The sequence below is a fragment of the Mobula hypostoma genome, chromosome 12 (genome assembly GCF_963921235.1).
Source record: "Mobula hypostoma chromosome 12, sMobHyp1.1, whole genome shotgun sequence".
Lineage (NCBI taxonomy): Eukaryota > Metazoa > Chordata > Chondrichthyes > Myliobatiformes > Myliobatidae > Mobula > Mobula hypostoma.
The window spans coordinates 44,264,721-44,278,070 of NC_086108.1; the positions used below are offsets into that span (position 1 = coordinate 44,264,721).

The 13,350-nt window shown below is 42.8% G+C and overlaps 1 protein-coding gene across 4 annotated transcripts in view; it reads right to left on the minus strand.

Annotated features, from left to right (window-relative positions):
• The window catches only part of acot11a (acyl-CoA thioesterase 11a), a 135,457-nt gene that overhangs the window by 116,631 nt on the left and 5,476 nt on the right, over positions 1–13,350 (minus strand). For all 4 annotated transcript variants that reach the window (XM_063063940.1, XM_063063941.1, XM_063063943.1 and 1 more), the window contains exon 2: positions 4,950–5,145. In XM_063063940.1, the coding sequence (XP_062920010.1) occupies positions 4,950–5,136 (187 nt within the window). In that variant the 5' untranslated portion in view covers positions 5,137–5,145. The remainder of the gene's footprint in view (positions 1–4,949; positions 5,146–13,350) is intronic.

Sequence of the window (13,350 nt, forward strand, 5' to 3'; positions counted from 1 at the left end):
GGACAGAGACCCCAGCTTCCCTGAGCTTAACACCAGCCAACCGCAGGCCCATGACTGCTGTCCTGTAAGCCGGGACCTCTGAGTCATTTGTTCGGTCAGCTGCCATATCGGCATAGTCAACCCCTATGTGTACGGCCTCAACAGCTGGCCATAAGAGGCAATTGGCCACGGTGTGATTTTTCCCCTCGACATGTTGTATATCTGTTGTGTAGGTCAGGTGGTATTACTGCCATGCAGACCAAGGATCTGATACTTCGGCCATCACATGCACAAGGGGTTTGTGGTCAACACACGCTGAGAAATGGCTACCCTCCAAAAGAAAACAAAAATGACGGTCAGCCAGATAGAGACTGAGAAACTCACAGTCAAACGTTTGTACTTCATTTCTGGAATACAGACTTACCGGCTAAAATAGGCGAGCAGCTGCCACACGCCTTGGACCAACTGTTCATGCACAGTATCCACAACGTAGTCTGAAGCATCAGAGGTAACAGCTAAAGGTGTGTTGGGGAGCGGGTGAGCCTGTAGGGTCATGTTGGAAAGAGCTCATTTGGTATCATTAAATGCCCTGGTCATGTCCACTGACCTGTGATTAGGGGCACTGCCTTTAAGTGCACTATACAGGGGAAGCACATGTTCAGCAGCTTGCGAAATGAAGCGGTGATAGAAATTCAACATGCCTAAAAACTCCTGTAGTTTTTTTGTGGTGTGGGGCAGTGGGAAATCCATAATAGTGGCTACTTTTGACGGGAGAGGTTCCGCACCTTCAGCGGAGATGTGATGGCCAAGAAAGTCAATGGTTGACCCCTGAAACTGGCATTTAGCAGAGCTAATAATCAATCCATGTTGGCTTAAAACCTCAGAACATGTTTGGTGACGAGATACGTGTTCAGATTTGGACGCACAGGTGACAAGCATGTCATCCAGGTAAACTAAAAGATAATCTAAGACTTTAAATACAGAGTCCATCAGTCATTGGAAAGCCTGTGCTGCATTTTTCAGCCAAAACTGCATGTGCAGAAACTTAAAGAGGCCAAATGGGGTTATTATCGCTATTTTTGGAGTGTCCTCCGAATACTCATGCACCTGATGGTAGCCCCTAACTAGACTGACTTCGGAAAAACTTAACTTTCCGACTAATCCTGTCCAGGTATCAATCAGGGTGGTGGCCTCTTTAAGGCATCAGTAATTGCCACAAGCGTGGCAACCACGATTGGACTTGGGGACCGTATGGAGGGGTGAAGCCCAGAGCCTATTGGCCAACAATGCCAAGTCTCTCCAGATGACTCTGGCACCTAGAACCTGCATTGTTCAGACTTCTGATGCCCAATGCGCTGGCACTGACGAAGCAGTAAGGCGGTCAGCACTTCCTAGCATTCATACCAAAGCAAGCACAGTAAAAACACAGACCCGGCATAGTCTATTTCACAGCTGTGGGCATCTTTATGTTGGAAGCCTTACTGACAAGGCTCATTGAGGTAGGGAAAGGAGGAGTGATGAACTGCTGCCTGGCTGAGTGTAGACTATTAGTCATTTTAGATAGCACCCTATGGTCATTCACAGGTGCATTAGCGAGGGCTGTGCGAACTTGATCAGGCATTTGCCGCATGAAGAATTCTTTAAAAATAAAACAAGGATGATGTGTTCCCTGGAGAGACAGTATGTGGTTCATTACCTCCGACAGCTTAGCATCGCTGAGGCCGGGCAAGCAGACCAACTGTTTGGTGTGCTCAGACTCCAACCGTCCAAAAGTCTATAAAAAGTAAAACGTAAGTTTTCAGCAATCGGTATTTACCAAGTTCAGGCGAGTGTTCTAGTAGACTCACCACTCTCGCAGCTGTGGAATTGCTGCACAATGCTACCACATAGAAATATCTGGTGTTGTCGGCAGTGATTTCTCGCAGGGCAAACTAGGCCTCAGCTTGTATGGACTAAGCGACGGCATTTTGCTCCCAAAACTCCAACTATTTCGAAGTGGCTACATTGGCCAACATATTCAATAACTCTGAAATGGTCCTAGAGCATCCGTGTCACCAATGTAGGTTTTTGCAAATAAGAATGCAAGAAAAATCATAACAACTCATTATTGTACTCCAAACACTGAACACAATGTGCAGTAAAAGTACTTTACACAATTACATCATCATGTCAGACCAGCCTCTTAAAGTGAATCCCAACTCAATGTCGGTGGCTGTGAACTATGTATGGTTCCACCAGTTACGCTACCCTACACATCAATGAAATACTGCACCCAACAGGGCAACACAACAAACTGTGCAAATACAAAAGGGAAAAAAAAATAGTAATAAATAAATAAATAAATAAATAAGCAATAAATATCGAGAACATGATATGAAGACTCCTTGAAAATGAGTCTATAGATTGTGGGAACAATTCAATGATGGGGAAGATGAGGTTGAGTGAAGTTATCTGCTCTGGTTCAAGAGTCTGATAGTTGAGGGGGACTAACTGTTCCTAAACCTGGTGGTGCAGGTCCTGAGCCACCTGTATCTTCTTCCTGGTGGCAAAAGCAAGGAGAGAGCATGACCTGGGTGGTGGAGGACCCTGATGATGGAAGCTACTTTAATGCAACAGTGCTCCTTGTAGATGTGCTCAATGGTGGAGAGGACTTTACCCATGGTGGACTGGGCCATATCCACTACTTTTTGTAGGATTTTCCATTCAAGGGCAATGGGCGTTTCCCTGTCAGGCCATGATGTAGCCAGTCAATATATTCTACACCACACGTCTTTAAAAGTTTGTCAAAGTTTTAAATGCCATGCTGAATCTTCGCATACTTCTAAGGAAGTAGTACTAGCTGCTGTGCTTTCTTCAGAATGGTACTTACGTGTCATTCAGAATGACCCAGGACAGATCCTTTGAAATTATAACAGAGTTATCCTATGTTGTGGTGCTATGAACATTTGCAGAACATGTATGAGGGGGCAAGTGTGAAAAGCAAACCTGAGAAATGGAAGACAGCAAGCAGAATGCCTATGATTAACTGCCCAATGCAATGGAGTTGCTGGTCAAGCAAAGAAGTTTGAATAAAGCTTTATTTGGATTGCTACCCCTGTTCTCCAACAGCCTACACACACCTGTACCAGATATGAAAGGTCAGACAAGTTGACTCTTCATTCTTGGAAAATGGGCTGCATAGCTCATAAGCATATTACAGTGGAATGAGGGATAACAATTAAGAGGAAAAGCAGGATAAAGTATCAAATATACAAGGTGATTGTAAAGAAATCATCAGGCTTGTGACGAGGTATCAGTTTAGAATGGTTTCTCTCTAATAATTGATAAAGAGAGCACAATATTTAAGGTAGTCACAAAAAAGTTGGATATTCCCATGCAGGCTTGCTGAAATCTGGTCACAAAATATTATTGAAAAGAATCAACTGCTTAGAACATAGAACAGTACAGCAGAGTATAGGCCCTTCAGCCCTTAGTATTATGGTGACCTTCTAACTTACTCCAGATGAATCTAACCCTTCCCTCCCACATACTCTCCATTTTTCTTTCATCCAAGAGTCTCTTAATTGTCTGTAATGTATCTGCCTCTACCACCGTGTGGTCTAACCAGTTTTATAGAGCTGTGACATTGCTTCGTAGCTCTTGACTCAATCCACCAGCTAATGAAGGCCAACATACCATACAGTTTCTTAACCAGCCTATCACCTGGTGCAACAACTTTGAGGGACTTGGACCTCAAGATCCCTCTGTTCCTCCACACTAAGAATCCTACCATTAACCTTCTGCTCTGCCTTCAGGTTCAACCTTCCAAAGTGAATCACTTCACACTCTTGCAGATTGTACTTCCTCATCTAAATAATTCATAAAAATCGCAAAGAGCAGAATAGATCTCTGCGGAAAACCACAGACCTCCAGAAAGAATACACTCCATCGACCACCTTCTTCTTGGGCAAGCCAATTCTGAATGCACAAAGCCAAGTTTCCCTGGATCCCATGTTTCCTGGCTTTCTGGATGAGCCTACCATGGAGAACCTCATGAAACGCTTTACTAAAATCCATATGCACCTCATCCACCGCTTTGTTACTTCCTCAAAAATGTTCATCAGGACCATGAAGTATAGCCTGTCCTTATAGAACCATGCTGACTATCTCTAACCAAATGATGCTTCTCCAAATGCTCACAAATCCTCTAAAGATCCTCTTCAACAGTTTGCCAAGTACAGATGTAAGGCTCACTGGTCTATAATTCCTAGAATTATCCTTATTATCTTTCTTGAACAAAAGAATAATATTTGCCATTGTCCAATCTTCTGGTACTACTCCTGTGGCTAGTGAGTATGCAATGATCATCACCAATGGAGCAGCAATCTCTTCCCTCGCTCCCTGTAGAAACTTGGGGTATACAACCTGTCCATCACCAGGGACTTTATCCTAATTTTTTTCAAAAGTTCCAACACATCCCCTTTCTTAATCTCAACATGTTCCAGCACATTAGCTTGTACTATGCTGAACTCGCATTCATCAAAGTCCCTCTCACTGGTGGATATTGAGGCAAAGTATTCATTAAAGCCCTCTCCTAAATGCTCCAACTCCAGGCACATGGTTCCTCATTTATCCTTGATGAGTCCTACCCTCACTCTAGTCTTTCTTCTGTTCTTCACATACAGGTAGAATGCCTTGGGGGTTTTCCTTAATGCTACTCGTGAAGACCTTCTCATGTTCCCTTCTAGCTTTCCTAAGTCCATTCTTAAGCTCTTTCCTGGCTCATTGACTAACTATAAATACAAGGAGAAAATAGATTAGACTAGGTACATCATAAGGAGAAAAGCTTAGCACAGATTTGCTAAGCTAAATGGCTTAATTATGTGTCATAATAATTCATAACTAATTTAGCCTGAAAACTTCCAATATCTGATACATGTAGCTATAATTAAGGTATCATGTAAAACTTCTTTGGCAAATTTGCAACCTACCAGAAAGACAGGCTATCGTGTCCATCCACTTCAGTAATTGGCCTACGCTCAGTTCTCCACGGTGATTGGCATGACAGGGCAAGATGAACTGACTCATCTTTACTTCAGTTGGATTTGTGTACTTATCTCCATTTTCAAAAATAAACAGTAGCTCCTCCTGTGCCTCCGATTGTTCACTTCCCGCCATAATTAAGTCCTGGAAAGGGGGCAAAATTTGGAAGATGGACATTTTTGTAGGAAAATGAAGGGACCCATGATCATAACATTCCTCCATGACCCTAAGAAGACTAAATCACAAACATAATTTGATACGAAGATTGGTGGAAGGGCAGGTAGTGTTGAGGAAACAGGTAGGATGCAGAAGGACTTAGACAGATTAGGAGAATGGTTAAGAAAGTGGCAAATGAAATACAATGTTGGAAAATGCATGGTCATCCACTTTGGTAGTAGAAATAAATGTGCGGACTATTTTCTAAATGGGGAGAAAATCCAGGAATCTGAGATGCAGAGGGACTTGGGAGTCCTTGTGCAGAACACCCTGAAGGTTAACTTGCAGGTTGAGTCAGTGGTGAGCAAGGCAAATGCCATGTTAGCATTCATTTCAAGAAGTCTAGAATACAAGAGCAAGGATGTGAAGCTGAGGGCTTTATAAGGCACTGGTGAGGCCTCACCTTGAGTATTGTGAACAGTTTTGGGCCCCTCATTTTAGAAAAGATGTGCTGGCATTGGAGAGGGTCCAGAGGAGGTCCACGAGGATGATTCCAGGAATGAAAGGGTTACCATACCAGGATGGTTCTGGGTCTGTACTCAGAATTCAGAAGGATGGGGGGTGGGGGGGGGATCTCATTGAAACCTTTTGAACGTTGAAAGGCCTAGACAGAGTAGATGTGGAAAGGATGTTTCCCATGGTGAGAGAGCCTAGGACAAAAGGGCACAGCCTCAGGGTAGAGGGGCGCTCTTTCAAAACAGAGATGTGGAAAAATTTCTTTAGCCAAAGGGTGGTGAATTTGTGGAATTTGTTGCCACATGCAGCTGTGGAGGACAGGTTGTTGGGTGTATTTACGGCAGAGATTGATAGGTCCTTGAGTGGACGTGGCATCAAAGATTACAGGGAGAAGGCCGGGAACTGGGGTTGAGGAGGAGAAAAGTATCAGCCATAATTGAATGGTAAAGCAGACTTGACGGGCCAGATGGCCTAATTCTGCTCCTATGTCTTATGGTCTTATAATTTCAAGTGAGTACAGAGGACCACAGCACCTCAGTATACAATTTGGGGGAAAATTAAACGAAGAATCTGTCTTCATGTTATTATAGTGAGGAAGTATGTGGCGCAGAGAGCAGTGCAATTTCAGTTTCGGGGTGTTATGGAAAGCAACATTTCAGAAGAACAATGATACTATGAAATATACCAGCTATGAATTGCAGATAGTGGCGGAAATTCTTTTTTGACTTTTGATTACTTAGCTTGTAACCTACGATGAGACTATCATAGGATTTAATATTCTCTATTTGTTGAATCTGTAAATTCACTCGGTCTTTCCTCACAGCAAGTGATGCAATGTGATTGAACAAGTCAGTGAATTAACAGTGAATTCATGACATGCTTTTTTGCGGGATTTATGAATTTACTACATGATACAGGTCAAAATCATTAATGGAGTTAGCAACACACATCAAAGTTGCTGGTGAATGGAGTTAGCTCATGGAATTGCTAAATAGGCTTGATGGTCTAAATGATGTGTCTGTGTCCCAGTTTTTATTTTCCCTTACATTTTCTACCTGTTTTCTATCATCAAGACAGTACTTGCTTCAGTCCCAAATCCTGAAATGCAGTGGACAACAAGGAGAGAGATTGTTTTAATTTCAAAAGTAGACTGTATACATATATTCAAAAAAATACTAAGGAAAAAATACTAAGGAAGAAATAGTGTAAAAACAAAACTTATACATTTATGGTCATTGCATTCAGTAGAGTAAATTTTTAAAGAGAAGAACACCAACATTGATACACCAGAGACTGTCCATCGTTCTTGCTGCCTCAGTAAGGCCGCCAGCATAATCAAACACTCCACTTACCATTCTCCATCTGACATTCTCTCTTCGCCACTCTCCCAACAGACAGAAGATACAAAAGCCTGGAAGCACATACTAACTGGCTTTAGGACAGCTTCAATGCCATTGTTATCAGACTCTTGGAACAGATCATTTGTATGTCAAGATGGGCTCTTGACCTTTTAATCTACCTCATTATGATCGCGCATTTTATTGTTTACCTGCACTGCATCTTCTCTGCAGCTTTTACACTTTATTCTGTATTGTTACTGTTTTACCTCATTTAACCTCAATACAAGGTGTCCAAATTTGATCTGTATGAATAGTATGCAAGACAAGTTTTTCCACTACGTCTTGGTACAAGTGACAATAATAAACCAATGCCAGATTCTGAAAATCTGGATCAACACGCAAAAAAATGCTGAAGGAACTCTGCACAACAGACAGCGCCTATGGAGGAAAATAAACAGTTGATGTTCCAGGACGAGACCTTCATCAGGATCATCTGTCCCAATCGGCTCCAGCCCATTCCGATTAAACATCTCAGTTCCTCTGAACCAGATCCCCAGCACCTTCAGGTAGTTGGACTGGATGGTGAAGGGTACATTGAATCAGTCGGGCCAGTTACAGAAGAGCATGGCCTCACTCTTCCTGAGACTTTAGCCTCTGATGCCAACTTGAACTGACTGCAGATGCTGATCAATCTGTGAACTGACTATGAATCCAAGCAGAAGATGGCAACATCGTCCATGTACAGGGAGGATTTTTGACTTGCCTGCTTTCTCTGCTGACAATGTGGCCTCTTTTACGTCCTTGTCAATCTTAATGAATTTGGCAGAGGGTTCTAAACGGCACACAAACAGAATGGGAGAGTAAGCAACTCTGCCTGACTCCAGTCTTGATGAGGAAACTGTTATGTTTTGAAACTTCAAAGCATTAAAATAACTCAAAAGAGAACATGGGAGTCTGAAATGCAAGTCTAACTTCATGTTTTATTTTAAGCAAGGTATGCACATATCATGTGGTAGCAGCATGACATATGCAATTTACATATTTTTACTTATAACATAATGAATTATTTAAACAAAGAATGCTTGATCAACATAATTACAAGATCACACAAATATTTCTGAAATATTAAATACATAACAGAAACTGTCTGTCTCCCACGCAGTAACTTAGACTTTAATACATACTGCCTATCTGTGCAGAGCTGTTGGATCCATTTCTGGTTCCCTCCCCAAAGACTATGTCTACCATGTATGTGCGTGGGTCTTCTCCTTGTCGCTTCTGACCAGGCAGACATCCACCTGGGTCAGTTTTTACCATCTCACACCTCTGGGAGGCCGTGTTGTATGTAGCCTTTCTGTCATATAGACCAACATAGATCCACCTGCAGATCCTCATTTGACCTGCCTGAGAGGAGGCTACTAAGTCTTCCTTAAAACACGGAGCTCTGGCTGTTAACATGAGCACACTTCATCCTGCTCCACAAAGAGGATCCTGGATCAGATGTTCGTGGAGGATTCAGAGGCAAAGAGCTCAGCTGGCAACTCTTGGGCTTCCTCTGTCACATCCACCACCTTTGACTGCAATAGAAGTTGCTCTAAGTCTGTCTGGAGATGGCGCAATTCCCTGACTTTGTCTTGTTTCCTGAACGCCTTTGAGAATGAAGAACTCGGTTGCTTCACAGTTCTCAACCTCTGTAACAGCTCTTTTGTTCCTTGATATTATCTGGGGTCAGTAGCTTGACATTCAACGTCTCAGTCCTCCTGCCTGACTTCTGGTCCTCTTGTAGGTGACAGGAGGCAATGATCAAAAAAGAACACTTGTGTAATGTCATTGGATTCAAAGTGACTGCTTTTGATGTGAAGAGGAGGTCTACCTGGCCCGTACTGCAATGTCCATTCCAGCCCAAATGGGTTGCAGCTGTGCACTGCGTGCATGGGTGCTGAAACAGTCATGCAATTTTACAACTTTAGCTCTTTCCAACCGGAATCCAGAACTGTTATCCAGTCCCTCATCAGCACTGCTGGATTGTCCAGTTGCCTCAGTGATGCATTTGAAGTCACCAGCCAGAAGGACAATACAGGGACATCACCAGCAACGGAGGTAGTTGTTGGAGGTCAGCTGGCCATTTGCTCAGCATGGGCAAGGCATACACATTAATTCACTGCAGCGGAGTCTTATAGTACTTTACGTCTGCCACACAAAGCCCCCTACCCACCACCTCTTTTGACTCCAGAGACAGAGAAGTTGCTTCCCCGCAGCAAAATTCCCAAGCTGAAAGCACAACTATCATTCTCTGCCACTCCTCCTAACCCCAACCATATAGACAAACCCCGGGACAACCATCACAACCTCCTCTGATAGTTATGGATGTGTGGCAGCCCACAGTCATGGAGAAAGTTCACATTACCTTAACCTTGGTGTTAACACATCACACAGTTCTCTTCGCACTGTGCACAGACATGTCACATTTATCTCCATGGATGTCTGAGTTCAGGATTCACAAACACAGTCAATCAGCTCAAACCCTCATACCCACAACCACGGTGAAATGCCTTACTACTTTTGGACTCAGGTATTGGGAATGGTTTTCCCGCAAGGTGCGGCAATGCTGGTTGTGTCTGGACGGAGATCAGAATGTGTTCCTGTTTTGATCCGTCTCTGACTGTTGTGCACCCATCTGTGGTGTGTCGGCCACAGTGTTGCTCCTGGTCTCTCAGAGCTGTGGTGTGCTTGACACCTTGCTACTCCTTGTCTCCCACAGTTCAGGGCCATGGACTCCATGCTGCTCCTGGTCTCCCTTGTGTATTTGTCTGAAAGCTGCTGACGGTTTTGTCAACTCCATTTTGGTGCTTTCTCTGCCTGTGACATCGGTTTTCTATATTCATCCTCCAATGAGGAACAATTGCTGGCATCTGAATGCTACATGGTCTTCTTCTTCCCATTTACTCTCACAAGCCAATTGTCTCTTGGCTAATATCTTCTGAGACTTCTTCCTTTTCACCACCTGCCACTCCCTCTTTCTTCCACTCCTTGCCTTGAGGGTCCTGGGAGCTTGTGGCTGGGGTTTGGATGCTTGAGGGGGTTGGCCTTTCCTCAGTTCTGGCCTCAGTTTCTGCTGAAGCCCCTGTACTGGTAGAGGGTGCACCAGTATTCCTCAAGGTGTTGTTGGTGTCAGCTCCCCTCTTATTGCCTGACCATAGGCAGGGAGACATTTTGGGCAGGCCTTGCAGAGGTGACCCACCTCCCCACATAGGCTACAACTTTTGCCTTCTTTGTAGTCTTTGGTCTGGTGGCCTTCCTGCTCGCGGTTCTTGTAGATGACTGCATTGGTCTGGGCCACCACACATCCAAGGTTGTTGCAGTTATGCCACCATCTGGGTTGTTCTGCATATACCATGTACCGACAGTTCCTTCCAACAGCAAACACAGATGGAGGGTAGATGATGGCTTCTTCTTCTTCTTCTATTTCCGGCTGTTTAGATGCATCTAGGCGTATTACAGCCCTCCGCAGGATGTATAATTAATTATAGAACTTCAAGGAACTCAAATTCTCGAATACAACCTAGTCTCACGTATAAACTGAATAATAGACTCTTCAATCAGATGTTGATTCTCGTGGTGGCCAAACAAAGATTTAATAGAAAACCAAAATAAATTTAAGCCAGATAGCCTCTTGAACAACATTCTTCTTTCAATTTTGTATCGATTACAGCTCAGTAGAACATGCTGGACTGTCTCTGGACTACCACGCTCACATAATCCAGTAGGATGTTTTCCTGTTATCTTTAAATAATAGTTTAGCCCACAATGCCCCAACCTAAGTCTTGTAAATTTCATCATATCTCTACGACTTAATAGGTGACAGTCTGAGACCTTCTTAACTAGTGGGTGACTAGAAAAATAATGCCTGCCCCTTAATTCATTTTTCCATTCCTCCTGCCACTTCTTCTCTATACCTTTTTAATCCTACTTCTCAATTCTGCTCTGCCTAGGGGAACTCTAATTTCTACTTGCCTGCTCTGCAAGGAAGACTTGGCAATGCCATCCACAATTTCATTTCCCTCCATCCCAGCATGCCCAGGTATCCATGAAAATCTAACTGCACAACCCATCTTCCCTACTCTAAACAACACTAAGAGAATCTCAGTAACTATGTCAGGATAAGCTTTTGATTTACTCCCTTTTATAGTCTCTAAGGCAGCAGCAGAATCCGAACAGATGATAACCCTACATGGTCCAGAGTCTTCTATCCACCATAAGGTCCAGAGTATTGCTAATAATTCTGTTGCAAAGACAGAAACACCATCTGAAACCCGGTGACCAATCTTAACTCCAAGTTGAGACACATACATCCCAAATCTCAAAATGGGTAACTTTTAATTTTACTTTGGCGTTCTGACTTCTCCTGCAAAAGACACTTCGGTGGACAGCTGTGATTGAATCCATTTAGTTTTGCCCAATACTGCAGGCCCAACTGAATTCGTCTTAAATGTAGAGGCACTTCTCCCATCTCCACACATAATGCCGGGACTGATGTTGTTCTAAAAGCTCCACAACAGAGTCTAAGTGCTTTGGACTGCACAGTGTCTAGTTTTCCAAGCACTGCCATAGCAGCGGAACCATAAGCAGTACAACCATAATCTATAACTGATCTAATCATAGCTAGATATATTAAGTACATAGTTTCCCGCCCTGCTCCCCAGTCACATCCAGCAATACTTCTCATAACATTTAAAACTTTCTCACACTTTCCAATTGTTTTATCTACATGAACCCTCCAAGTAAGTCTTTCATCAAACCAGACACCTAAAAACTTGAATACCTTGACTCTTTCTAGTGGAGAATCATATAGATACAATTCACAATCAGGAATCTTTCTTCTAAAACCAAAAATCATGTATTTGGACTTAGAAGCAGAAACCCTGAAACCCCATTTATTAGCCCAGTTTTCAACTGATCTTAAAGCCTTTTGTACCTGCCTTAATATATACTTGACGTTTCTTCCTCTTTTCCAGTTTGCACCATCATCTGCAAACAATGATTTGCCAAATCCTGTCCCTACCTGATCAAAGATATCATTTATCATGACATTAAAAGGCACTGGACTAATGACACTTCCTTGAGGGGTACCATTACCTATTTTAACTGACTTGGAGCTTGTTCCGCCTATTCTTACTTGAATTGTCCTTTCCTTAAGGAAATCTTTGATCCAATTAAACATTCTACCTCTAATTTCTGCATCATAGAGTTTAATTAATAAGCCATCCTTCCATAGTGAGTCATATGCTCTTTCAATATCTAGAAATACACTTACCATTACGTCTCTATTTTGAAATGCTTTTTTAATATCATATCTAAAAGGGCGACAGATTCCATTGTTGATCTTCCATTTCTAAAACCATTCTGATAGGCAGCAAAATGTCCCTTATTTTCCAAAAAATAAACAAGTCTGTTGGTGAGCATTCGTTCCATAGTTTTACAAAGCACTGACGTTAAAGCTATAGGCCGATACGAACTAGGACTAGACGCGTCCTTACCTGGCTTTAAAACTGGAACTACCACCGCATGCTTCCATTCTACTGGTAATTTTCCTTCTTTCCACACTTAATTAAACAATGCTAGAATTTCTATTAATACAGAGTCATCCTGTGTACATACATCTATTGATGCTTCCAGACACATCTTCAGTGATGTTCCTGGAATCATCGGGTGTTTTGGGTCTTTCAACGTCATACAACCTCCTCCAGGTGATCCAGCCAGGGCTGATCAGACCCCAGCTTGTGTCCAGATGGCTAGCTACTTATGACTCCATGGCTCATCTAAATGCTTAAGCAATTCATAACACAGTCCATCCCTACCAGGAGAAGTGTTTGAACCTGATTGGACAGCTTCCTGCAATTCCTGAAGGGAGAAAAACAAATTTATGGACCTATTTTCATCCAAACTCCTGTCCAATTTCCAACTTTCCTTTAACATAATTTCCTTTCTCAAATCACCTAACACTCCAGAACTTTGTAACGCTTGGAACACCTCTACAAACATATCAGCCTTTTCCTTATTGGTTACAGCTTCAATATCTCCTTCCAGCAAAGCTGGGACAGATGGTTTCCTATATATCCCTGACATTCTGTGAAAATTGCATGTACGTAAAAGGTATAGGAGAGGTCCAAAACTAAAAAAAAAGTGTTGCTTCAAATTTGATGAGTACCAACAATGGCCTTGATCTTGCTTTTTTTTATATTGCCCAATAAGGACTGGTTAAATCCTGAATTGGCTGATTCTTTCCCTGTTCTCTCCTAGGACTCGACATTGCAGGTCAAGATCCTTCATCGAGCCC